This window comes from Rhea pennata, chromosome 11 (genome assembly GCF_028389875.1).
Source record: "Rhea pennata isolate bPtePen1 chromosome 11, bPtePen1.pri, whole genome shotgun sequence".
NCBI lineage: Eukaryota > Metazoa > Chordata > Aves > Rheiformes > Rheidae > Rhea > Rhea pennata.
In genome coordinates, this window is record NC_084673.1 from 22976681 (window position 1) to 23003869 (window position 27189).

At 48.2% G+C, this 27189-nt stretch overlaps 1 protein-coding gene across 1 annotated transcript; it reads left to right on the forward strand.

The window, feature by feature from the left end:
- Positions 1-15955: 15955 nt before the first annotated feature.
- Positions 15956-25444, forward strand: LOC134145457 (transmembrane protein 47-like). The gene is made up of 3 exons (XM_062584978.1): positions 15956-16151; positions 23895-24035; positions 25263-25444. The coding sequence occupies exons 1-3, from the start codon at positions 15956-15958 to the stop codon at positions 25442-25444; spliced, it is 519 nt and encodes a 172-aa protein (XP_062440962.1).
- Positions 25445-27189: the final 1745 nt, after the last annotated feature.

Sequence of the window (27189 nt, forward strand, 5' to 3'; positions counted from 1 at the left end):
GGCCATGCACGAGTCCTTCTCAGTCATCCCAGGACTTAACTCGAAGATGACACATAGGGCAGCGTTTAACAGAAAAAAACACGCTGCTCCGTGTGTTCCTGTGACAACAAAGCCCAGTTCTGAGATCTCTGTTGTCCCCACCTGAAGTTTTATCATGTAGAAGTATGAAGAAGGATTTTTTTTCCTTGCCTGTGTTGTTTTCCTCAACCTCATAGCTCAGGCGGGACATGGAGAAAGGTGCAAGGTGGGCGCCTTGGATACAGCTGTTTTGCCACAGCAAAAGGATACATGGTACTTTGTGCATCCCAGTTAGTTAGTGTCTGACGAAACCAACCCTGGAGATGTATGGAAAATAAAGCCAAGCGAAACTGGATTGTGAACTCCTTTTGCAGGAGAGCTTCCTGTTGCAGGCAGGTTCAGACACCACTGCAGCGTCTATTTTGAATCCCAAACCACCCTTTGAAATGCAACAAGTTTGACATTAGTCAGAGCTGGGACCTATCAGTCTTCTTCCGAGACCTTGGTGGCCCCACTGATTTCAGCAGGAGATGGGAGCTCTCCCTACATCAGCCTGAATCTCCAGAGAAAAAGCCAGCTACAGTTTCTTCCCAAGGGCTCGCCCAAGCTGCAGGCCAGTGCTGGCTGCTCTCAGTGCTACTGACCCCTCTCCTTCACTTTTTATTACTTGCTTGTCCTTAGACCTGCCCTGCTCCTCTACCCATGAGGCGAACCCTACCACTTGCAGGGCACATCAGAACAAGCATGAACCCACACGTATCCAAGCTCGGTGGTAGTGATGGGGTGAGGTGTGTCTCAGAGCCAGTAGTGCTTCCTCGGGCTTTATGTTCAAAAAGCTATTTTCTTAATTTCAACGCATTCAGCAGTGTGGAGTGCGAGGCAGATGTTTAGGGGACTTTCAAGATTCTGGGACAAAAATGTGATGTTATGGAAAAACTAGTCTGCTTCTATCACCACCACATTGCAATTGGTGTCACACTGCATCCATTTCCTTACAGCGTGCCTGCCTGGCCGCTGCTTTTGGAAGGAAGCTGCTCCTGCCCTTCCAAACCTGGAACCAACACAGACTGTGTGACACTTGACAACAGTCACCAGCCAGTATTGACACTGCTGGTAGAATGCTGTAATGGAGACAGAACCCAGACTGTTTTCTGCTTAATATTTTTAAACAAGCACTTTCAAAAGTGCTTTCAAAAAGGGAGCCTGCAAACTATTCTTCAAAACTCCTCCAGACACTACAAATTTTAGATTTGCTATATGAATAATTGTTTAAGGCATGTTATAATTCTCTCAGGCTGCAAATCCCTAAGGTTTCCTGAAGAGCAATTGCATCTCTCTCAGGAGCTTGTATCCTTAATAGCTTTCCTCTCACTAACACGCAGAGCCAGAGATACTGGGCTCTGGCAAGCCTGCAGTCTCTAACCTTCACTATCCTGAGTCTATGAGAAAGACCTCGTCTAGTTTGTGGGCACTGGGAGGCTCTGAGAAGGAGCGAGCCTAGCCTGAATTTCACACTACAGCAAACTGTACTCCTCCTTTGTCTAACTCAGACCCAGCAGAAATATCTGGGAAATCATCCCTCCCTACTCTATGCATTTCCACCACTCATGGACCCCTACCACAAAATATCACTGTTCCTGCTCTGGTTTCCTGAAGACACTGTCCTTCTTCAGTAAAACTGAAAAGATCCTCAGCCTTCATCAGGGCTGAAAGGAATCCACAGAAACACTGTTAGCAAATCGGCCTAAGTGCAAAATTACAGGGTGGTGAACGGCATGCCTATGAACCAAGCTGTCCCCATGGGAAGGCAGTCGTCTGAATCAGCTAGCAAGGGCAGAAGAGTTCTCTGGTCTGCATGGGGAAGCAGGGGTCCCCCCATGTCTGCCAAAAGCTTTATTTTTATATCAGTTCTCCAAACCCTGGAAAATTATACCCAATGCTTAGTCTCTTCCTTGGTAACACAGACCATCCTGAACCTGAGAACGCCACGGGAAAAGTCCCCATCAAGATTCAACCTACGAACACAGAGCTACCAGCTCCAGAAAGCATGGGAAAGGTGGCATCCTCCCTTTGAGAGACAGCTATTTGAACAGAGCCGGTGCAGCCATGCCAATCCCATGGAGCTGCACGCTGGGACCTAAGCGTGCTGGAAAGGCTGTGTCATTGCTGGCATCTCTCCCTGCCAGAGGACAGATCCACACCTCAGGCACACCTCATTGCATTATTGTGCTACTAGTTCACCCCTTTGATGTGCTTTCCCCAAAGACACTGCCCTCTTCCTTCACCCTTTGTGGATGTTATTTCATTAGGGACACACAGGTGAGGGGGAAAACTTAGCCCTCAAAAGAATCAGGATTGTCCTGAGAGTGAGAGGATGTTCCAGTATTCGCATGTACAGATGTCAGAGCTCTGCACAGGCACTACGGACTCCAATTCCTCTGCAAATGAAGATCTCCAAGCAATGTTATTTTGAAAGCTAAATATAAGGGCAGTGTTTGACGGTGGTTCTTCAAAATAATGATACATTATTTGCCTAGATGTTTACGCCTTTCAGATGAGTTTGACAAATGATGATTTCTTTTCCTCAAATATCTCTATTCCTTGTGCCTACAGTGGGGATTTTCTCCACTGTAAAACCTCAAAAGCCAGAAGTGATCAGCCAGAATTCTGCAGAGAGCCTTGCAGCCCAAAGCCTGAGGCACTAGGTCACTGGGACCCCTGAGCTGCTGATTCATATTCAGTGAATCCAGTGCTGCAGAGCACACACTTAGCTATAATCTAACCGTACAACCTGCTCAGGGACATAGAGCAGGACAAACAGTTCAGTCCAGGTTCCCAAAGTGCAGAGGCCAGCACTCCCAGGTGGAAGTGCTCAAGGACACACCACCACCTGCATGTTTTCTCTTCTTCCCTTTCTGCAGCAGATCCCTTCAATCCAAAAATACCCACAGATCCTAAGGGGAACTAAGCAATCATACACACAAATGCAGCACTCCATCTCTCAAGTAAAGCTGAAAGAGTGACATACCAGTGATTTCTTTACAGCCTTCTGAAACCCCAGTGCTATGGCCAAGAGCCCCCTTCCCCTACAGTGGCTTGCCTGGTACTTTCTGCTGGGACCAGGCACCTCCGCAGCACCTTGTAAAAGCTCAGCATCTCAGCTCAGCAACTGCTTTGCCCAGGCTCTTCCACTCGTGAGAGAGCAAGAGCTTCTCCCCAGGGCAGATCCACGCATAAGCACATGCACAAATTCAGTTGCGGAGGCAGATGAGGAGGCTGCTGCCTCCAGGCCCTTCTATTGTAGTCCTTCCATTCCACCTCCCTTCAACAACATCATAACTGTCTCCATCCTGACAGATGAACTAATTATACTTTTCCATCACCCTCTTTTTTTTTGGGGGGGGGGGGGGAATGGACATTGTATGAAGAAAATATATCTGGAATTAAAAACCCTCTTTCTTTCTCCTCCACATTCCCAAGCAGTGAAAACAACTGAGCCAATCCAGTTATTGCTAGCAATCCTCTGGCTCCTTCAATTATCCTTGTAGTGGTTGTTTGGGGTGTGAGTTTTGTTGTCTTGGGTATACCACAGGGCAAATGGAGGGCTCTGGGGTCTACTGGAGGGCAAATCGTGAGTGCTAGGTGCATCTAGAGCTCTGAAAGGCAGAGGGCTGTGTCACAGTAGAAGGCGAAGGGAGGCATCCTGAGGGGACCAGAGGGCAAACAGATGGCTTTGGGCTATACAAAACTGTAAATGAGGGGATCTTGAGGGGAATAGAGAGAAAACAGAACTCTTCAGTGCACCAAAAAGCCAGCAAAGGGTTCTGGAGCACACCAGAATAAGGCTCTGGGGCACACCAGAGGAAATCAGAGTGCTCTGGGGTTCACCAAAAACAAACCAGAGGGATTGGGATGCACCAGAAGGATAACAGAAAGCCCTGGGACAAATCACAGAGCAAAGAGAGGAGGTTTGAAGGGAGCAAGGGCAAACTGGGAGCCCCAGAGTGTACCAGAAGACAAACTGAGAACTTTAAAGTAGATCAAAAAGGCACATGGAGGGATCTAGGGTACCACAGAAGACAAATGGACAGGTCCTGAGATGCGCACAGAGAGCCGCAGTGCACACAAACAGCAGTCCCTGGGGTATACCTGAATGCAGTTGGGGCCTGCAGGAACCAGAGGGCACATTTTCTTCCCTATCAGCCATTATTTTGGTATCTGGTCACATAGGCTCAGGTTAGCATTTCACATTAGGTTGTTTCTAGTTGTGGGGGTTTTATTTGCTTTTATAAGGTGTTGCATTACTAAGATTTTTTATTACTCTGAATGGTGGGCAATGCGCTTGTCCTGTATTTCAGAAAGTGGGTTATATATTAAAGTTAGGAATTGGAAAGAGGAGTCCTATGGCATCAACGCCCTCCCTTTCTCTCTCAGGAGATCCTTCCCTCCAACACAGTGTGTTATTTGCTCTTCCCCCTGTCACAACCTTAGTCTGCACAGGGAATGTCCTGCTTGCCCCACAGCCTGGATTTGAAGAAATTCATGGCTAAAAGAGGAGGTCTTTTCCACCAGTGGTAAAAAAGCAACAGAAGTCAAGACAGCACTTATATTCAACTAGCATGAATGTCACTTCAGCAAGCATTACCCTCGCTTTTACCTCAAAGCAGGCAGTTTTCTGTAACCTATGTCACAGGATCCCTTGGGAGACATCTGATGTGTGTACTTCCAGGAACAAACATAAGCTTATTTTCAAGGCACAGAAGCCTCTATTTAAATACTCAAAACACAAACAAATAACTGCTGCCAGCACACAAAAACAAAAACAACAAAGTGGAAATACTGCTGCCTTGGGTATGGAAGTCACTTACGGCATTCCCAAGGCAACAAGGCTGAACAGAAACAATTCACCGAGAAGGGCAGGTCACCAGGAGGCTGGGGAAGCAGGTCAGCTCCTCATCCAGGTCCCTGTTCCCACCAGAGGGAGATCCACCCAAAGGAAAGGGCCTCTTTTCCCCCGGAGCCCAACCAAAACACAGGGAGCCCTGGATTCCCCGGCTCTGTGAAATGCACAGGGCTGCGCACCAGTGTGCTTCCTCCCTGGGCTGATGCTGCATAGCTCAAGCCCTCCAGGCCTGGACCACCTTAGACTCTTGTCACTAGGCAGGGGACACTTGGGCCTCACACTGATGTATGTTTGGGGGAATATTACATGGGATCATTCAACAATATGGCTTGGATTATCTGAAAATTTAGAGATGAGGAGAACAAACATGCAATACCCCAAGACTGATATCCTGAATGGCTTATATTATCTAAGGAAGAAAAATGTACGTGGTATGAAGAAAATAGATAGAATTAACACTCCTTTTTCTCTCCTCTTCACATCAACAACTGAAGACAACTGAGCCAGTCTTGTTGGGTGCTGACAACCCTCTGCCTCCTTCAAATCTCTTCAGGGTAGTGTTTTGGGAGGTGGCCAGTTCAAGCAGCTGTGGTGTGAGTGACCCTCCCTACACAGACCTGTAAGTAATTTTATTAATATCTTTATTAAATTCCCTTTTAAGCTGCTGTCCTGGTTGAGCTCTGTATCCTTGTCAGACCAGGGCGCTAATATGAGGGAAGCATTATGTTTCCAAACATATGAAAGTTCACACAGAGCAATGGGAATAGTTTAAAAAACCTCATTCAAGAGGAGTGCTTTTCAGTGCCCCAGGGGCCTTCTTCAGCCTTTCAGTCTCCTCAAAGCCACTTCATCTGCCTTTAAGTGCACCCCAGAGCCCCTGTATTTCTTTCAGTGTACCCAAGCCCTCCATGTGCCCTCTGGTTCCCCCAGAAAAGTTAGTTTCTTTACTGGCACATGCATGAATGTGCTTTTGTGCCTGTGCATGCATGCATATGTATATGCATAATTGTGTGTGCATATGTGCAAGTATATGTGTGTCTGTGTGTGTGCTTGAATCCACGCATGTGTGTTCATGTACGTGTGCACTTACACGGAGACACACAGAGACATGCACACAGGTGCTTGCCCCCCCCACATGCAGAGAGGCACACACATGCACAAATGTGCACACACACAAACGTGCAGGGACACACTCATGTGCTCACTCATGTACACACAAACAAAAATACACACAGACACAAGCATACATATGCAAAAACACAAATGTGCACGGAGCCAAGTACACTCATGCACACATACATGCTCACATGAACAAAAAAACCACACACAAACATGCGCAGGGCACATGTGATGTTGCACACCTACCAAAATCAAAGCACAGATGTACATTCGGGGCACGACCTGGCAGAAATTACTATCTCATACTGAGCCCACAAAGCATTTCAGCATAGGAATAATTCCATTGGCATTGCAGGAGGTACCACAAACCTAATATCAGACAGAGGCATAAGGGCTTCCTCACTCTGCTTCTGAGCATCAAGCATTTCTCAGGATGCTCTCCACACACTCTGCAAAATAAACATGAGGGACACAGAGGCAATGAAACCAGCCTTTTTATCTAGTTGATAATGTAAGTGGGGCAAGAGGGACCTCGAGATAGCAAAGCCGTGTTCATCGTGTATGTCATTTTGCACTTAACTATTGTACAAACTCACTATGGCAGGAAGAGTGGTGTGGGCTGCAGTAAGAAAAAAGATAACCACATGTAATTACTTACCCCGATGTCTTTTTCTTTGTTTTTTCTAACCACCTTCCTATTTTGGTGCACTTGCAGAGCTGCAGAGCAGAGGGTGCCGCCTGGCCTGGTGGGACACATAGAGCTGGTGTCCAGGGGTGGCAGGCGCAGGCTCTCCCTTGTGTGGCTACCAAGGCCACCCAACCTCCTCCTTGCCCTTCTCCTCCTCCCAGCATTATTTCTCCTCACCAGGGAGCCAGCAGCTGTGATGCCCTAAGCATCTTCCCTAGCCGCTCATCAGTCAGGAAGGAGTTATCGTCCAAAATAAATGTGTTGCATATTGACACTCGGTGCAAAGTTGCTTCATTTTTTTTTCCTGGAGGTAACAGAGCAACAAAAGCAACTGTATGATTTGGGCAATTACTAGGCTGCTTAGTTTGAGGTTTTGGTACAGCTGACATTTTAGGACTGAAGATTTGGGCAGCAGCTCCAGGGGAACCTATTTCCTTTCACATTGTGGAATAGGGTAGAGCGATTTCATCTCTCAGGGAGCTTCCATGTGCCCCAGGCTGGAGAATGCAACTGGTACTAACCAGAGATGTTTCTCTCCAACTTTCTGTGTGTCTGCATAAAGCATCCTTATGCTGGGAGCCAGGCGCTCTGGGGAGCTCCACTGGTCTCCCCCACCTCTGCCTTTGCTGTTGCCAGTGAACCACCCAGGGAGCTGGTTGCTGCTGCCTGGGGTGAGTCGGTGCAGAAGGATGGCTCCACAGCTGCCAGCATCCAGCCACTGATGATATTTCCCATGTGGCCAACCCTGGGGACAACTGAATAAGTAGGATGGATATGTTGCAGCAGGTGCCTTGGTTCCTCTGATATCCTTGTTACTCTGGGGTGTCTGTGTCAGGGAGATATGCCCATTGCTGGTGCTCTGTGACCACCCACTGCTCCTCAGGCTTTTGGGGTAGGAGGTAGGGAGCAGGGGGTTACACTGTACTTGGCACACAACAGGTGTGTTAATGATCTTGGAGTGGTGCTAAATATGGGGCTGCCAATATATCACCTGCCATTGCCTTCTGGATGCTGCCAGGCAAGTCATTTTGGGGAGCCGCTGTGATCCCTGCCTCCTCCATGGCAGGAAGCCAGTTCCTGGCCAGTGTTTGTTAGACTGGTTTGTGCAGGGCAAGAGCCTGAGCTGGAGCACCAGAGCAAGCCATGTTGGCCTTGCCCCAGTTCCACTCTCATTTACTCATGAAAGGCTTTTCTTCAGCACAGGTGATGCAGGGTCCTTGCAATGACATGCCAGAAGCTGCTGGCGAAGAGCACAGCTCTGTTGGTAGAAGTAGTGAGGGAGGATCCAGGTGCAAGAAGAGTTGTTTAGCAAGTGCCCCAAAGTGATGAGTGACCAAAGCTAAAGCCAAGGTGGCTTTAGCACTCTGTTCCCCAAAAGTTGGTTGTGCCCAGTGCATCAGAGCAGGAGAGCCTGGCAGAGATCATTTGCTGCCTGCCGCAGGCAGGGCAATCTTAGAAGCAATAGGAAGGCTCTCATGTCTGAGGTGGTCAGTGGTGGGCTGCTTTGGGGGCCATACAATGACTGCAGGCTGCTGCACCGCCGAGGCAGCAGCTGCAGTGTCTTTTCTCCATAGGAAAGGCCACCAAGCTCAAAGAAGCAAGAGCTCCAGAATGGGCAGCCCTCAGGGACATGTCTTGTCCTGACCATGTCCACCTAAGATTGTTTGACAAACCGAACCCCTTTTGCTGAACGTGCTGGAGAGAGCAGGCATCTGCACTTGCCCTAGGGCACCCATGAGGTGGGACAAGTTTTGCTTCAATGCCCCACGCTTTTTAGTGAAGTTGGGAGTACTCTTGGCTGGCCTGACTGTGGCTTAAGTGTCAGGTCTTGCCATCTGCGTGTGAATTGTGCAGTCATGGGGTTACCTGTGGGCCTGAGACTGGCAGCACCATCAGTGCAGAGAAGTGAAGCTCTGGGCTCTGCTGAAGCTAGGGTTTGGGGCTGCTGCAGCTGGGGCACCAACACAGAGTGCTGAGCCACACACTTTCAGGGCAAAATGAGTGGTTTAGCGCTATTGCTGACAGAGGGAAAGTGTCTGTAGTTTACTTTCCTGCTATTTCTATCAAAATACATTTTATTTTCCTATATTCTTGTTGCTGAGAACAACTACTACTTCACTTCTTGCCCACTCTTCCACCAGCCTGCCAAGGCCACTGTTTTGGGCTCTAGCTAGCACTGCAAGGAATAAGTGATCTTGTTTTCTAGAGACCCTGTCCAAAGGAAGAGGCACTTGTTTTCATCTTCATTTACTCCTTGAGAAGCAACTGCAGAAAGACATGGGCCTGTGTTTGCCAGCTCGTTCTGCTCCCTGCATCCCTCATACCTCTCCATGGGGAGCTATGCTGCAGGGGGGGAGAGGAGCAGGAACTGGGCATGGTAGCACTGCACTGTGTTGTTCTTGCTCTTGAAAATAAAAATTGGAGCTAGTCACAACTGAGGCAAGGTGGCACTTGTTTTCTTCAGTGTGTGGTTTATTTAACCTCTTCTAATAGTTCTCAGAACCGTGGTTGCATGGCTCTTGCTAGTTCCAGTCCACATCCCAATGCCCTCACTATACCTTTCCTTTTGATACACTGGAGTAGTCTTTTCCACGGGGAAGGGCAGGAGGCAGCAGAGCAAGGTGAACAAGAGGGGCAGCCCCAGCGTGATGCAGAGCTGAAGCCTCTGTTTGTGGATGCAAGGAGGAAGCAGTGAGAGCTGCAGAGCCTAAACACCTTGTTTGCTGGAGCAGAAACCCTCTGGGGTGTTTTTGTCCCCGCACAACTGTTTTCCTGAGATGGGTGGAGGGCCAAAGAACAAATTGTGTTGGGTTTTCCCTGCCTACCTCTTTTCTTAAGGGAAAGGGGAAGGGGCAAGTGTGAAAGAGCCAATCTTGCAGGGACCTAGCCCAGAAGCATCCACAATACGGGCTGCTATTTACCACACCCCCCATCCCTCTCAAGAAAATAGGCTGAGTTGTATGGCAACAAAAATACAGAGAGCTTTTCCCCACCAAACTCACTTAGACTCACTGCTTTTTGACCCCTTCCCCTCTCCTTTAAAAGGGTGGCTACATCAAGTGAGCAAGGGCCAAAGAACAGTCTTGGTTTTCTCTCTCCTACACATCTTCATTTGCCCCATCCTGTAGCTCCTGCTTGAGCATGTAGCCCTGCACCCAGACCTCAGTCCATATCACTCTCAGGGCTCAAGCAAGGAGCAAGTCACCTCTGCCCAAGTCCAGATACTGTGTCACAGGCAGGACCGCTAGGCTCACATGCACCAGCCCTCCAAAGAAGGAAGGCATCAGCTGGCAATTTGCTTTGCTGAAAGCACTGCCTTACCAGCACACAGCTCTGCTGCGAAAATGAGACTTGAGGGTCAGCTTCTCCCAGTAAACCTTTCCTGCTAATAACTGCAGGGAAACCAAACCACTGCAAATAAGCTGGCATCCGTGGCTGAAAGCCTGGGAAAAGAAAGAGGTGAAACATGGGTATGGAGATTTGAGGGAACCTCCATCTCCTAGCCTGGCCCATACACAATCATGAGCTTCACTGGGCTCAGATCCTGCAGGGAACCTGCCCTGGCTAGGCATCCTGGGCTCAAGTCCTCCTGGGACTTTGCATCTACCATATCAACCTCCAATAATGGAGTAGTAGAAAGATGTAATGGATTAATAAAACAACAGCTACACAAGAGTGTATCTATTAATACTTCTAAGTGGGGATCCCATTTGTGGGAAGGTGTAAGTCAGCTCAATAAGCAACAAACTCCCAAGGGAAGTCCCAGAGATAAGGGATTCCTGTCAGTAGCTGCACAAATGACTGTTAAAACAGAAGTGAAACCCTGTTGAAGTCTTGGAAGGGTAGTTGTGGTTAAACATCCAACTCAGAGATGGATTTGGGTGACTCTTGTTTTACAAAGGAAAAGGAATATGGGATGCTGTAGACACTAGAGGGAGTAAATTAACCACAACTGAGGCTTGAATTACGTCCAAGACCTAGGTGTCTTCTCTTACAGGAAAAGATAGTGTTACCTTATCACCGTGGGAACACTGATAACTGGAATATACACCCCAAACCTGTTTTTAACAGGTTCCGCCTTTTCACGTTGCCCATGGAACAACTCCAGTATTAAAGACAAGTCACAATCCATCTTTAAAACTATGTTTACAAGAGGAATACAATCTGTAATAGCACAAGGTCAAGGACTGATAGCAGGCAATAATGTTACACTGCTCCTAAAATCTAAAGTTAAAGTAAATGTAACTATATATGATAACACTGGATAGGAAGCTCCATATGGCTTTGACGATAGAGTGAAATAGGTACTACAGACATTTTAAGGCAACATTCACTATTGTAATGTTACATATGTTTTTGACCAAATCACCAAGCAGGCTTACTGGATGACTTCTCAGATGACTGAACAAAAGATGTGTTATTTTGCGCTGCTTAATACATCAGTAGTAATTGGAGTAATCTTACATTAATTAGATGGCTTTCTCAAACAAAACACCAAAGTTACTCAACATCAGTATGAAGTTGAAAAACACTTGGAAAAAAAAGGAGTAAAAATGGTATACAATAATGGACTGATTTGGTGAGCAGAAGTTGAAACTAGTCTTACTGAACATCACTGGCGTGATACCTTTAAAGGCTGGTCAGCAAAAGCTGCCGATGTATTGTGACTGATGTTACATCCTATGTTTATGCTGTTAATAATCATTGTAATATTATTTGTTTCAACCTTGATATTGATCTGTGATCTTAAAAATTGAGTAGTGCACATGCATGAAATATTAACTCAAGTTCAGTCAAATACAAAACTATGGTAAATTTCTGTTTTCCCATATATATTCAGGTTCCTACCCTCATGGTGCACAGGCAAGAGGGCTGGTCATTCATACAATTAACAGATTAGACTGACTGTGCAATACTAGTAATTGTTAAATGTTGGTCTGAGCAAGGGGTGGCACGTGACCAACAAATAAACCCCTATAGCAGAAGAAGAGTCAGAGGAGATGGGCAAGGGCGAGGTGCCCGTGAAGCTTGGGGAAGAATGTAAGCAGTGACTGACTACAGCTGTTGCAAAGAAAGCTGAATTTATCTCAACACAAAGGGGACTAGAGAGTGGCTTTGTTTTAGATAAACAGCTATGTCAGTTGAGTGGATCAACTGACTATATCACAGTGGAGTGGATCAGCTGGTTGTGTAAATGTTTCTCCCTGAGTTAATCAAAAGAGCGTGACAGTCTCCCTGAGTTAGCCAGACCTGCTTGGGGGGTGGGGGGGAGTGTATACATGGCTTAGCCCAACATAGAGTATAAAAATTGAACAACAAAAGAATTCCTGTATTCCATGTATTCCTCCCAGCATCTGGGGAATCCACATTTGTACTGGGCTTCAACTGTGTATTAGAATTGCCATATTCTGCTAAGTGTAACTTACATTTGTATTGTAATTGCTAAAAAAAAATCATATGTAATGTCAAATATCTTCAAATTTACTTTGTCTTACAATAAGTACACAGAGAGGCTTGCCAAAACATGGAAGGCCATAAATCCAGTGAGGGCTGTTGGTAACATCATGAAACATAGGGATGAAGCTCAGCACTTTGGAACTTGTTCCTGGGTTCCACACAGTCTCCTTTCATTTGGAGGTTACTTAGAGATTTCAGCTGGTCCATGGCCTGGCTTGGCCAAACACAGCACAGGGGTTGCAGACTATTCACAGGTGTGAAGCAAGACAGCAGGATGGACAGTGCTCAGGACACTGATTGCTCTCCTGTTCAAGGCAGGAAGAAGCTTATATGGGGCAGCTGTGCCATTGGACAGAAGAAATATGATGCACTGTATTTCTAAAGCCCCAGGGAGCAGGGAGTTCTGATTCCACCTCCCGACTATCCAACATCAAACAAGAAGAGCAGTAATGGTACTACTGGTGCAGTTGCTGTGGTGACACAGGATGATGAATAGCACTCACTGATCTGATGGGTTAATGCCACAACTCCTGTTACCTCAGCAGCCAGGTCCCTGGGCTCAGGTCGAGCTTGGTGGGCTTGGGAAGCACTATTCCTTGGGTGTCCTTGAGAGGAAAGGAGCCAGGGGCTCTCATATGTGTGAGATGTGCTAAGGTAAATTTAATTTCAGCTTCTTGACACTCCTGTCTGTTCTGCTGAGCACTTGGTCCCCTTACATGGAAAAGAGTGACTTTGCCAGGACACTGTCACCTCCCTGGCTCACCTGCTGGCCCTGCCATAATGGTACAGGCCCTGAGAAGGTGGCTAGACTTTGGGCGAAGTGGAGGGGAGCAGAGTAGCATAAGCTATGACTTAGGCTCAATATGTGAGGTCACAACCACCCAAGCTAAAAAGTGTTCTCTGTCCCTCATCTCGGGTGACCATTGCCAGCCCAGAGCTCCCTACAGGACAACATAAATGACCCTGTGGGTACAGCAACTGTCTCGTCTGCTGAGGCAGCCATGTGCAGTCACAGGCACTGTCCCAGGCCACAAGCCAGACTCTCACTCTCGCGTGCTTCCCCAGCAGTGCCAGGCAGCAGAACAGCGATCCTCACTGGCACTAGGGCTGCCCTTCCAGGAGGTGAAGCAGTCCTGCATGTGAGACACCCAGGCAGGAAAGCTGCATGCCCCAAGCTGAGAGCAGGAAAAATTGCTTGTGACACCTGATAGCCCATCTCTGATAGCTGCCATGGCCGTCAGGGGTGCAGCTGCCTACAGTTCATTCTTTCCATTTGTGCCAGTATCACAAACCATTTGGAATACAAAACCTTAGCAGAGGCTGGCCCAGGCCTGAGCAGATAAAGTATGACCAGCTCCTGCCCTAGTGGAAGCAGCTACCCTCGTGACCATGCTGCTCCCAGCTCCTCTCCTAAAGGCCTCAAAGCTTGTACTGATTACCTCCTTAAACGTGCATCTGGCCTGGAAGGTCAGAGAGACATGCCTTGCTCTCCCTTCCCCTAATGGTGCTCCATGAATCCACACTGCTCTTCCCTTCACTGTCTTTCACTGAGTCCTGGACACACCGTTGTGATGGTGCCGTTGAAACAACCTGGTGCAACACACCAGTGAGGCAGGAGTGACCATCTCTGTGCTTGCTAGGAAACAGATGCATTTCCCATTGCTGGAAGAAAGGGAATGGAAGGAAAGGCTGTGTCACTGGCAGGCTTTTGGGTACACCTTCTGGAGCTGTGAAGTCTGGCCTTCTTGCATGCCTGATAACAGGCCTGAAAGAAGCTAGAATTTGGGCCAGCTGCTGCTGGCTGCTTGCCCCAAATAACATGAATGCCAAAGCCAGCCTGCCCACTGTCACCTGTCAAGGAGCAGGAAGGGTCAGCTGCTCCCGAAAGGCTGGGATCTTACCAGCCAGGACCCAGTCCTGCAGCACCCAGGCAAGGCAAGCAGGGCAGACCAAGACATCATGGCCAAGTTCAGTCAAGAGTCAAGAGTTAAGATCAGTGGGCAAGATGATGCAGGTCTGAGGTCAAGCCGGTAAGTCATTTCTGGTGAATCAGAGGGAGGGATGGGGGGGATGAGCAGGACTGCCAGCTTCTTATCACTGAGTATTGCTTAAGGAAAACCTGCTTCCCTTTCTGCCTCTCCTCCCTGTACTCTCCACTGCTGCTCCTCTCCCTACAGTTTACAGAACCAACAGGCCTGTCTGGATGCTGCTGGCTCCATCCAGTGGGATATGGAGCTCTCTGAATGCTCTTCCCCACAGTATGGATATGCTGCTATGCTTGATCTTGACCATGGTAAAGCTGTTACCCCCCCACACACACACCAGGGCTGTGCCCCAACAGTGAGGTGTGGAGAAAGATAGCAGAGAGAGGACCCTGGCAGTGGGGGAGCTGGGCGGAGGGTTGAGAGAACAGGATAAACCACCTGAGCCCTTGGGAACTGTCTCTGCCTACAAAGGCTGTACTCCTTATGTCTGCTATGACAGTGCCTGTTGACAGGGCTGTATGTCCCGCAGGGTCCCAGAGGGACTCTAGGAAGGTGTTTGAGGCTGGCACATGTGGATTTCCCTAGGCACCTTTCAGGCTTTGCCAAGTTCAGCAGCAGCAATGCTTTCACTACCCCTGCCCAAGAAAGATGTGGGAGCCATATGGCTGCCAGGAGCTGCCTGGGACTGCTCAAGTAGCTGCAAAACCTGGAATCCTTCTTCCAGGCTGTGGTCTGCAGGAAGTTGTTCACCAAATGGTGTCATCTTTTGCAGGCTATCTTCTGTTACAAGCAGATGGGAATGGTGCACTGTGGCCTGTGAAATATGTTGCAGGCTGGCAGGGGGCCACTGCTCCCCAAAGCTGCTGCTTTTAACCATTTGAAGACTCTCAGCTACATAGCCTAGTCCTATAGGGATGTTTTCAAGAGCTCTTTGTCCTCCATGCCAGATATTGGTGATGCCCATAAGGCAGCAGCTATGCTTGAGAAATCTGGCCCTGGAAAGTTGATGGTACCCTCTGTGCCTCAGTTTCTCCTAGCTTCACCTCTTTCAAAGAGAGGGATTCACTTTCTACCTGGGTGGTTCCAGGCAGAGCTGGGAGTAAGAACTGCACCACAGTTCTGGAGGGAGGCCGCTGCATGGACAGACAGCACTGCATACAGCATACCTGGAAGATGGAGCCACGTTAGACGTGCTGCACAAGGCACATGCAGCAGCCTGCTCCACATGCACATGTGCTGCTGAGCTACAGATGTGCCTGCATGAGCACACCGTTTATAGACACAGCAGGGTTCCTGCATCCCTGCTGAGATGAGGGGCAGGGAGCTGCAGAAGAGAGGGAGGATACCTGACAGAAAAGAGCCCCGTTCCTAACAAGGTGGGTTGCACAGCCCAAGTGATTATTAACAACTAATCCTTGCTGGGAACGGACCTGCTGTGCAGCACCTCGCAACTGGTCTGGAGAGCAGGACAAGGGGCGTGCGTGAGCATGGGAGGGCCTGGGAGCAGCCAGTGCACAGGCAGGCTGCTGTGTCCATCGTTGCTTCCCCCAAACCCTGGTGGCTTTAGGACCGCGAGGCACACTGGCACGTTGCAGGGGAGTGAATGGAGCAGAATTGCCCTGCCTCCACGCTCCCCTCCCTGGACTGCTTTGCTGACTTGTCTGCTCTGATTCAATACATGCTTCAGAGGAGCTGGGCCAGGGGGCTGCACGCGCCCAGGGCTGCGCAGAGTGAGAGCACCCAAAAACTTTGCACAGTGCCGCTGCCCCAGCCCTGGTTAGAACTATGTCCACGGATGAGATATACGTCCTCCGTCCCTTCAAACTCATTGCTCTCTGCTGCATCTTCATTGGCTTGGCGCTGGATGTGGTGGCCCTCCTGAGTCCTGCCTGGGTCACTTCAGACTACTACTCGCTGTCCTTATGGGAAGTGTGCAAGCAGTCCACAGACATGTGGCACTGCCTGTCCACCCTCAAGACAGGTGAGAGATGGGAACATCCTGCTCGAGGGAGGGGATCACCAGCATGGGCAGTCAGGCTGAGTCTCCTTCTGCCAGTGTTTTTGCCACTGCTCTCCCTGGTGCACTTATTCCCCTCAAAATTTGCACCCAGGAGGATTTTGGCCCTCTGTCCTGGGCTCTGTGAGAAGGGCACCCAGCTGTGGAGCTTGGCAGTTTGTGAGAGGGGAGCGTATGGGATGGGAGATGTGCCAGACCTTTCTTGATTGGAGCAGACCAGACCAGGCAAAGGAGAACCACGCTGGACACAGGTATTGCCCCCGGCAGGATTGTCCTGAGGAGCCCCTAACAGCCCCTCCATGATGCTGAGCAGGACCATGCTGCTCTGTATGGAGAATTTTCAGGATTTGCTCTCTGTTCCACTTGTATTCCTTTTTTGCTGCTCTGCTAGTGGCCACATCCCAAGAAGACTCCTGTCCCCTCACCTAGCCTTGCTCCCCTGGGCTGCTGTCCCTGTCTCTGGCCCACAGTTCTATCCCTGTTGGTCCAGGCTTCTCCTGGGCTGTGGGAGCTGGTTCAAACCTTGAGAGAAGAGAGAGAACACAGTGCAGAAGTGTTATGAGGGGAGCGCATGAGGGAGTTGAGTTAGCAGGAGAGACCCAGGTGAAGAGGTCAGATGTTTCCATCATACAAGGCAGCATGGTGTAGCGGGCAGAACTCTGAGGCTGGGGTGGAGTGTCCAGCCCTAGAGCAGCTGCATCGTGCACAGTAGCTCAGATCTCCATGCTGCTGTTTCATCTCCTGTAACTGGGGAATAAGGAGACTGACCTCTTCTTTGGAAAACGATTTTGCAGCTCCATGGGCAAGCCCATGAGAAAGGGTAGGCCAACGGCTACACAGTTTTGGGTCTGCTTCCAGGCCTGGCCTCAGGCTTAACTAACACTGATGAGTTTGGCATGTGCTCTTGACTGGGAGGCAGTGTGCACTTCCCATTAGGCATCGCTGATGCTAGTCAGGCTCTTACCAAGTAGGTCTCTGTGTTCAGGCCTGCTCCTTACACTGCCAAAACCTGGTGAAGCTTTGTTGGTCTGAGACATTGTGCGAGTTTTGGAGTGTGGCACATGCTTGTGAGGAGATCTGTGCATATTTTGGGGCATGGAGCTTGTAGTCGTGCCCCCAACATCCAGGCTGTGCTCCAGGGGTGTCAGAGATGATGTTGCCAAGCTAATGAGTGGCTTTTGCCCTCCACTGGTAAGACTGAGCTCATGCAGGACATTCCTGCTCATTTACTGTGAGTGGGAGGATGAAGCTGAGGAAGCCCAAACTTAGACCAGCTCAGTAGACCAAATGGGTCAGGCCAGATGTGCTGCTGGTATGTAGGGAGCTGCTACCCCAGGATGCCTTGAAAGGTCACTCTCTTTTGAAAAAGAGGGGATGTAGATAGTCAGCCAACAGCTGTCTTGTTTCTCTCGCCTGCTGCTGCATCTGTTTGTCTCACTTAGGCCACCTGTGACTATCGATCAGTGAACAGGATTTGGTTTGGCACGTTTTCTTCCTTGCATTGTAGCTTTGGGACAGGGATACAAACAGGAGATCTGACTCACTGCTTCCTCCTCATCTTTTTACAATAGGAAACCCTTTAGATATTGTAAAACCTAGAGACAGAGCTTTCAAATGCGTTTTTCATGCCATGGCAAATCTTCATTAAGAGCCAACACATCTGTGCCTGCTGGGCTTGGTAGAGGTACAAAGTTGAGATGGAGAGACCCCCTTCTTATAGGAAGAGTGTGAAGCAGTGTGCCTAAGCCTGCACGGCTCCCTGTCCTGTGCTCTGCTGGCTGTGTATGCCCTCCCAGGACAAACCTGAGCCCCAACGCCAGAAAACATTCAGACCGCATGGAGACCTGACCCTTCTAGACAGATTCTCATGCTTAGAAGAAATGCCCAGCAGATGGCCATGGCTGCACCATGAGATGGAAGTGGACCAGATGAAGGGGCAGTGGGAAACTCCACTTTCTGCTAGAGTCTCCCAACATCTGCATTTGCAGCTGTGTGTCAAAAGCCACCCTGTTTTACTGAGTGTGCATTTCTGCAAGGGGAAGCAGGAACTCATCCCTCAATCCTTGCCTGTGCCCTTCCCTCCTCAACACCAAAACCCCACAGAAAATGAGTCCAATGGAAGTGTTTGCTATCTGGGCTTCCTCTCACTTCCACCCCTCACAGGGGCCTGGTCTCTTGCCAAGGAGGTCACTGGATCCAGGTGACTGACAACACAAGGAGGCAGCTTCAGGATATGATGTTCATGTTGCCCTTCCCAGGGCTCACAATCCAAGGAGAGCCATTGAAGGGTTCACTTGCCCCAAACTGTGGCCATGGCAGGATGTTTAAGGGAAGCTATGAGGAGGTAAGTCTATGCTGATGCCTCATCTTCCCAGCTAGGGCAGAAATGGGCAAAAACTGCAGCTCCAGTGGCATTGTTGCAGAGCTGAAGGAGAGAAAGTGATCCTCGGCTCTGCTGCAAGCTGCCATGGAGTTCAGTGGCTCAGCTATGCCAACAGAGTCAGTAAGACTGGGGGTGCAGGTGTCTTGGAACCCCCCTCCTCGTCTGCCTCGAGTTGGGCAATGGCTAACAGTCACCGCCTCCTGCCCGCAGCAGTTGGTTGGCAGAGCTGGGACAGCAGAGCAATGGCTTTGATGCTCCAGGCAGCTGGGCCCAGAGGACGTGGACCCCCTCCACCAGCTCAGTGAGGCAGGGGACAACGGCAGAGCTGCACGCAACGCAGTGAGGAGGCAGGCAGGAGGGCCAACACATGCTGTTTGCTTCTATTTTATTTGTACCATCTTTTGTTGGTAACAACTCAACCAGGGAAACGGGGCCACATCCTTTGTTCTTCTGAAGGCAGGGGACTGTGCAGCAGGAGGGCACGGAAGCAGATGGGGACTCGCTGCGTGTACTGACCTTTCCCTTTGCAGCTCCCCCTCATGATGTATACTCCAACTGCCTGTCTCCATCCCCACCGCAAATTAAAGCAGAGCTGTATAGCTACTGCTCGGAACAGAAGGTACAGAGGGGCTGACTTCAGCCTCTTTTCTGCCAAGACCTGGTTGGGAGAGCATCCTCAGGGGCTGCTTGCTGATGTTTGGCCTGCTGGGGATGCCTGGGCTGCCTCTGGTGAAAACCGTTTAGCCACTGCATATGGCTTAGTTTCACATAAAGGCTCTTCACTGTAGGCAAATTCTTAGCGGGATACTCCCCCGTGACCCTTGAAACCTTAGTGGAGCTCCCAAAGGAGGTGTCAGCTACTTGTTCACCTCTTAGCCATCCCATGATTTCGTCCTGTATCTCTAAGTGTATTCATTTAAGGGAGGTTTGGCTGAAGTATTTCCTTTAGGAAGGCAGCTGGTTGTGATTTGAAGACCAGGGAGAAACAGTGTATCCAACACTGCTCTTGGTGGCTTCTTCCAATAGTCCATACCCATTGCTATCAGAAAACATAGCTCTTTGTCTTTGGCATAAGCCCTGACAGCTGGGTCTAGATGTGCTTTTCCCAGAGGGATTTCAGAGCTCATTGCCACCAGCTCGTCTTCCCTCCCTGGGAAGGTAATTAGTCATTGGATGGGATTCAAAACATTTCTGGGTTTTCCCACAAGCTCTGCAGATGGGGCTCGAATTCTCTCACTACATTTTCTTCAGCCTTAATTACTTTTATGTTTGTGCTTGCTCCCACAACAAATTCTCCTTTGGAGTCCTGGAAGTGGTAGAACTAGCCCCTGCTTTGAACAGGCAGGTGTGGAGGAGCACGTGGCCTTGGGAGCAAGGCAATTCTTGGGCTGCTGCAGACAGACAGTGTTTGGGATGCTGGCACATGAGCAGACAGATATGACTCATCTTCCCCCATATACCCATGTATTCTGCCCAGTGCCTGCAGCTGTGTCTGATGGCATGTTCCAGCAGAGCTTTTGCCCTGTTTGATGTACAAGTGGCACACAGTGGTATCCGAACAGGGCATTGCACTGCCCCTTCCCCCAGCCAGAAAATCCGGGGTTGGGTCAGAGGGTGGGCGATGGTGCAGGCACAAGAATGCCCCATCCTCCCCAGACAAGGAGATGCATGCCAGATGCTGGAGGAGCCCTGCTGCTCTGCATAGTGCCTGGGGCACAAGGCAGGGAAAGCCCAGGTCAGGCTGTGGAGGAGCAGGAGGCAGCTCAGGCTTCATCCTTTCCAGGGCTTTCCAGGTGTTATGCAAGACTATTATAAATGCCTTCACAGAGCCCAAGTCTCTTCCACATTAAGCAGAGATGAAGTCTCTGTTCCATATAGCTCTGCAGCCTTCCCCACCTCCTTTTGCACACTGGTGTCTCTTTGCAGATACAGGGTTGAATGGGGCTACTGGGTCCTACGGAGAGCCTCAGGGTGCTCTCTCTTGGGGGTTTGCATGTGATTGCTGGTGCTCTTCTCTGGACTTCAGCTCCTTACAATCCCTGGCCCCGGTCCTGCTGCACTAGGTCTCCAGTTTGTTTTTCTTGCTCGTTTCCAGATGCTGCCATAAATGGCTGAGTAGCAGCAGTTGTGCCATCCCGCAGGGAGGCAGAGAGTGGCTGAGCTCTTCCTGGAGGTGCTTCCCTGGCTCACATCTCCTGTCCAAGGTCCTCTCCAGCCCTAGAGTTACTGCAATGCTACTTGGGGTGCTCTGGCCAGATGAGGGCATGTGTAAGATGCAGGGTTTTTCTCCGAGCATCCCAGGCACATGTTTTTTTCTGCAAAGGGAAGGTTGGTGATGGGTGCACAGCTGAGGACAGCTGTGCTGAGACACACACAGCCCTGCTGTACCCTCACTGATGCAATAGGTACCTGCATCACCCCTGCTATGACCATATGACTTCCTCTTGCCTACAGACATAGGTCCTTCCCAGGACAGTCAGCCCATCTGAAGGATGAGATTTCAGTGCACTGCATAAAGTTCTCTTGTTGCATGTGTGGGACAGTTGCAGGAGGCACGTGGTGCTTGACAGACAGCTACTGTGTTGTGCAGCAGTTCAGCAGAGGCAGATGGATGCATGCTTGGCAGGCCCATCTGCATTGTGGAAACCTGCTTCCACCGTAGCAATGGCAGCCCTTCCCAGCATGGTTATACTCTCTATGGGCAATGCTCTTCCTGCTATTGCATTTTTTCCTGTTGCTGAACCATCAGTGAGAGCCTGGCAAGTACCCGATGTTGATGGGATGTTTGGCCAAGGTTGGATTGGAGGCTCTATGTGTTCCATATCACACCTTGCTGCACCTGGGACACATCTGCGCAGACTCAGCTTCCTGATGGTAGGGCTGACCCTGAAGGGATTTTCAGGTTTTAAATGTCTTGAGCTGGACCTGCCAGATTTTTCCAAAGGGAATATGAGATGTCCTGCCCCGTTCCTCACATGTCCCTTTCCATCACCTTCCGGGCTGCTGCCTCATCTGTTTTCTGCCAGTGTGGGACTGAGGCTTCTGGGGACATCATCATGCTATTAACTGCTGATTAATAGGAGTTCTGGGAAAAGCCCTTTGTTGTGGTGACAAAGGCTGAGTGAAAAGCGCTGCTGTTTCCAGATACTTCATTCGCTTGTGGGTTGTTTGACTTTTCTTTCCCCTCCTCCCTGCACAAGCTGCAGGCTGTCCTGGGCTCGGCTACCAGTGCAGTCTCTCCTCCATGCATTGCCCATTGGGCTGACTTTTTCCCAGACTGCAGCCTCCTTCTCCTCTTTGAGGTGGGTCTGTGCCAGCGTTGCTGCTCCCTCTGCTGCCAACCACCCTTTAAAACAACCACTACTCTGCAGGGTACCATTCTGCCTGATTTTCCTTTCCCTCTGCTCTGGGCTGATGCTTGTACTCTCCTAACAGACTGACAGCAATTTGCTAATGCAGCTGTAATGTTGGCAGGGCCAGCCTAAGTCATGTTCATTTGGAGCTAGTTTACAGCACTTTTAATGCCATCTCACATGGTGTGTACATGAGCTCAGACTCTAGTATGGAAAATATTCATGACTTGGCTTGTTTTCCCTTCTTGCTGCCCCATTTGCTTGGGATGGGGATTCTCCTTTACATTTGTAGTGACTCTGAAGCAGAGATGGTCAGAATATTATATGAGAAGTGTGGTAGAAAGTGCTGTTGCTTTAAAACGCTGGACTGGAATGTGATTCCTGCTGGGGTGAGACAAAAGATTCTTTTTTCATACAAATTGCCATTCCTCAAGTATTTAGAACCAAAGTACTAGTGTTAAACCAGTTATCCAGTTCAACTTGAAATATTCCTGATCACATGTGTAAGACGTTGCCCCAGCCTAAACCTCTAAATATTGTGCATTTATTTAGGTTAGCCATAGGAACACAAAGAAACTCCCTTATGCACTTCCTACTAGAGCAGACCGCTTTGCTTTGCCTCTGTTTCAGCCACAGAATGTGAGCTGCGGGCCACAAAGTGCTGAACCCCTAACGATGCTAATGGAAAGAGCAAGGACATGCTCTCAAGAGACCTCAATGCTTTCTCAGGTGTTTCAGATGTTCAACCTCTGCCTTGGCATCAGTTTTGCCAGCCCACCCCCTCTAAGTGCAAACATGTCCCAAAGCTTCCTTCTCCCCTTGGGAGATACCAAAGAGAAACACGTCCTCCATCACCTCCCTGCTGTCACCTGGCCATTTAGCTGCTGAGCCACCTGAAATAACAGCATGAACAAAAAAGGTGAAGCAAGTCATGCTAAATAACTTGTCTCAAGTTGTCTTTTTCTCCAAGAAAAACAGAATTTTATTTGTATAGTGTTTTTTGGTAAGCATGTGTGGAAAGCTGTGAGCCTACTGGTTTACAATCCACTTGAAAAAAATCTGAATTCAGTTGCTTTATGGTGAGAAATTAAACAGTCTTATTTCATTTTTTCCTTTCTTTTCTGTTCTTTCTCTTAAAAAAAAAAAAAAAAAAAAAAAAAAAAAAAAAAAAAAAAAGCTAGGTAGAGTGTAAAAGACTCCAGAGGGACTCAGCATTCAAGGTGAAAAAGGCCTGAAGGCTGAACTCACTGCTGGCCCAAGAGATGTTTCTGACTTAGTGAGAGGAGTGCTATACTTTTCCAACATAAGCTTGATTCATGACATTCTCAACAGGACAACACTCATAATGTCTCCTCCAGTTTCTTAATGTTGTTATTGCTCTGTTCATTCGGAAGTTTCCATAAGGGCAGTTTAAGAAATGAGCTATGTAAGCCTGGTCCTACTAGCTCTGGAACCCAGTAGTACATAGAGGGTTGGTTTTCTTTCTTTTTTCTTTTTTCTTTTCTTTTTTATTTTTTTTTCCTTTTTGTGTTTTATTCTCAAATTGCCTGACTTAGGCTGCAGTTTCACAATATGCTGAACCAAAAGTTCCAATGCTTTAGTTTTCCAAAGAGGACTACTTCTGCTGTCACCTTCCCAAGGATGTGAGAACCACCCCTAGTTTCACATGCTCTCAGTTTTCTGGTTCAAATTCCCAGAAGCTCTCAGTCAGAGGTCCTTCTAGGCATTTTTCCTTCAGCAAACCCCTGCTCATCAAAGAGCCTCACTTTCGAAGTAGGGATTAGGTTTTGCTCAGGCACACAGAACATTTAAGGGATGAGCAGTTCTAGCAATAACTGGCATGGCTATGGAGATCACAGGAAAATCCAGGCAAGGGATGCTTGCGTCAAATTGCTTCTGGAGTAGTCTGAAGGCCTGCAGCTAAGTTTTGTCATAAACCAAAGGTTTGCTTTCAAATTGTCTCTTTTCTAGACTGGCAAGTGGCTACACTGGTGTTAATTCTGACAGCAGCTATGATCGCTCTCCTGTCCTTCCTCATCTCTCTGATCTCATTCTGCTTGGAGATCTATTGGCAGTACTACAGAGTGGTTGCTGTTCTCCTTTTTGCTGCAGGTACGTCTATAAATAGATTATCCTTTGCCTGCTTGGATTCCATTTCAAGGGATGAACTCTCTCCTGACTCATTTTGTACAGTTCTGTTAAGTTCATAAATCAGGACAGGGTTTGGATTGGTTCCTAAAAAAGGTGTCTCCAGGCTAACTGAAGAATGGAAGTGATTCATATTTCATTTTTAATACCAAGTTGTGGCCAGCTAGTATCCTGTATCCTGGGATGTGTGGTCCTTCTGTGTAGTATATATTTGCTTTAAGTTAATGGAATCAATTTGTTCCATTTATATATTAGGGCCAAGCAATGAACTTTCTTGCCTGTAAATGGGACAGTTCAGACTTGATCCAGCAATGAAAAGCTAATACAAGAAGTTTCCCTAGGGGAAGCAATGAACAACTTGAGGCACAACCCTTCAAAAACACTACCTTTTTATTTAGCAGAAACCTCTCCAGAAGTCACAGGACAGTTGTCCTAAGGCGAAGGTGTCAGGAGCATCACAGAGAAGTGCTGTGATGTTGTTCCACCCGCTATACCTATTCTCTAGGCTTGGTGGGTCAGTCACAGATTTGAAAGTGTAGTAACTTCACCCTGCACTTAAAGGAGAGAGTAACAGCCCCCAGTTCTGAGCTTATATGACTTTTTTAAATATTCATACTCTTGCCAAGAAAAATTGTTTCCAGTATATGTTTCCTATAACACAATGAATCCAAAATCCAGTAATGCTGTGGGCGTGGATTCATGAAATTAGTCAGGGTAGAACTATCAGTTAATGCAAAATGGATAGTCCAAGATGAAATACAGAAATAGAAATAAATATTTTTAAATAATTTTGCCTTGTTGTTGTAGTAGTAGAGCAAGTCATGGGTAAAAAGAATGAGGTGTAAATCCAGTTCATCCCTTGACTTTGGTTTTATGAAGCTGAAAATTCACAGGGGCTTAAAAAATGGTGAAGAAATCACAGTGTGGGTCTGTTCCAGGCCTTCCTCCACTGCTGTTGTACTGAATGTGGCAGCCCTCTATGTGCTTAGAAGGAAGAGGAAAAAGGGAAGTGGAATGAGGGCTGCCAAAAGATGACTACAATTCTCCATGCCTCAAGTATCAGTATTTTATTGGAATCTCTCCTTAATGGGAAGAATTGCAAAGTGAATTGCATGTTTCTGGGCTCTCTGAAAGTGTAACACTTTTTTTTTTTTTTTTTTTTTGCTTCTTGTTTTTTTTCCTCTGTCCCAGTGGTGCTGCAGATCTGTGCCTTGATTCTCTATCCAATCAAGTTCATTGACAGTAGCATGCTGAGGAGTTACCACGAATTCAACTGGGGCTATGGCCTGGGCTGGGGATCTGCCATCTTCATGCTGGGTGCAGCCATCCTCTACTGCCTACGCACAGACATTTATGAGGGTGCCTCCTACTAGGCACGGGAGGCTAGCCACATCAGATTACTGGAGCGGAACCAGATTGCCCAGACCAGGGTGGGAGGGGTGGGCAAGGGTGGTTATGGGGTCCTTGGGTATCCTGGAGCATCTGTTTCCTAAGATATTGAAGAACAACCTTGGCAGTAAGTGAACTGTGTTTATAAACAAGACGGATATGAAGATCTGACATTCATTAAGGGAGCAGGGCAACAGAAAGAAGTAGGTAACAGCTCCTCAGAATAATCAGCTAGTTTCTGTATCCTTCATGGGTTGATCTGCAGGTTTTTTTCATTGTTCTTATTTTTATAACACAGGTTGGGACAGTGAGGTGATTTTAGGAACTGATTTTCTTTGTTTAATGAAGGAAGTCATTCTCATTTCTTTCCTTCTGATATATTTATCACACTAATGGCAAGTTGGAAATTTGTAACATGGGGCTTGGGTTATCTACGCACATGTGCTGAGAATGAAGCTCACAGGAAAGCCTGGGTGCAAAGTTGAGAGCTACTGGGTCTCATCTTTTGGTGGCTGCACTCTGCAGACTATGTTCTGGTTCTGAGGAGAATAAATGAAAGAGCCTGCCTCAGTTTGCATAGGTATTTTCTTTTAGAGATAGTTAAAGGATCAGGTGACTTTGTCACTAGCAGTTGGGAAGAGACATCAGAGTTGAAAAGGTCTGGGATATAAATAAGCAGGAATTGCAAATTTAGCTCTTTGGACTAACCATGTGCCGCAGATGAGACAATGGTTGCTGCAAAGCTGCTGCAAGCCAGAAATGCTTCAAGCCTTCCAATCCCAGATTCTTTGCAATCTTTGTTGCCCAAAGGAATCCATGATGGAGAAATCCAGAGTCCAGCTCATGGGGACTCAACTGTGGTGCTAAAGCCAATGGAAGCAATAAAACTTCTCTAACATTTGGAGAAGTGTCTCTGTAGGACCTGTCTTGCCAAAACCCATGAGCTGAGGGAGGCAGGCAGAGTGCCTGTACTAGATTCAGACCTGCATCTCTCTCAGCTAAAGCTCTGTCTGAAGCTTTTTATAACTTCCACTGCCAGTCAGCTGCAAACTGGTATTGCTGAAAAGGTACTTACTTGCCTGTTCTCAGCCTGTATTTCAGAAAGCTCTCCTGTGTTCTTAAAGATCCTCATTTCTGAGCAGCCCTTCACCCTGTGAGCAGGCAAAAGATCCTGTGAAGTCCCTTCTACTTAAACGCAGTGCCCTGCCTCCCTGAGTATGCAGGTATGGGGACTAGATTTTGGGAGCAATTTCAAAAACCTGTTTCTTCAAAACTCTGTATGCTTACAACACAGGTACTCAACAGCAGCATAATATGGCAATGCTGGCAGAGAACTTTCCAGTCAAGCTCTTAAGTAATAATTATAAATCTGTCCATGGCAACGTACAAAAAGGTCCTGTGAAGCTCATCATTTGACTTGCATTAAGCTCTCTCAGTTTTGGATTCCATGTGTTTTAATGCAATGGCTTTTTCTGACCTCTCTGTTTTAGCACTGACAATCTGAAGCAAATCTTCCAGATGCAGCTGGCTTAGCAGTCTTCTGGCCCAGGGCAGGGAACATAAACCAACAGCCCCATCGTGTGGTTATAGGACACTATTGAAGACAATCAATGTGCTGTAGAGAGCGTAAGTGACATTTCCTGGGGGAATGCACCATTTCCATAATGCTAGGAAGCACAAGCTGTGCAAATACCTTGGGCAAAATAGTCTAGCTTCTGGCAAACTTGTG

Coding starts and splice junctions, on each gene's coding strand:
- LOC134145457 (XM_062584978.1), top strand. CDS start 15,956: ATGTCCACGGATGAGATATACGTCCTCCGTCCCTTCAAACTCATTGCT. Junction 16,152..23,894: donor CCTGTCCACCCTCAAGACAG/GTGAGAGATGGG, acceptor TCTCTTTTCTAG/ACTGGCAAGTGGCTACACTG. Junction 24,036..25,262: donor TGTTCTCCTTTTTGCTGCAG/GTACGTCTATAA, acceptor CCTCTGTCCCAG/TGGTGCTGCAGATCTGTGCC.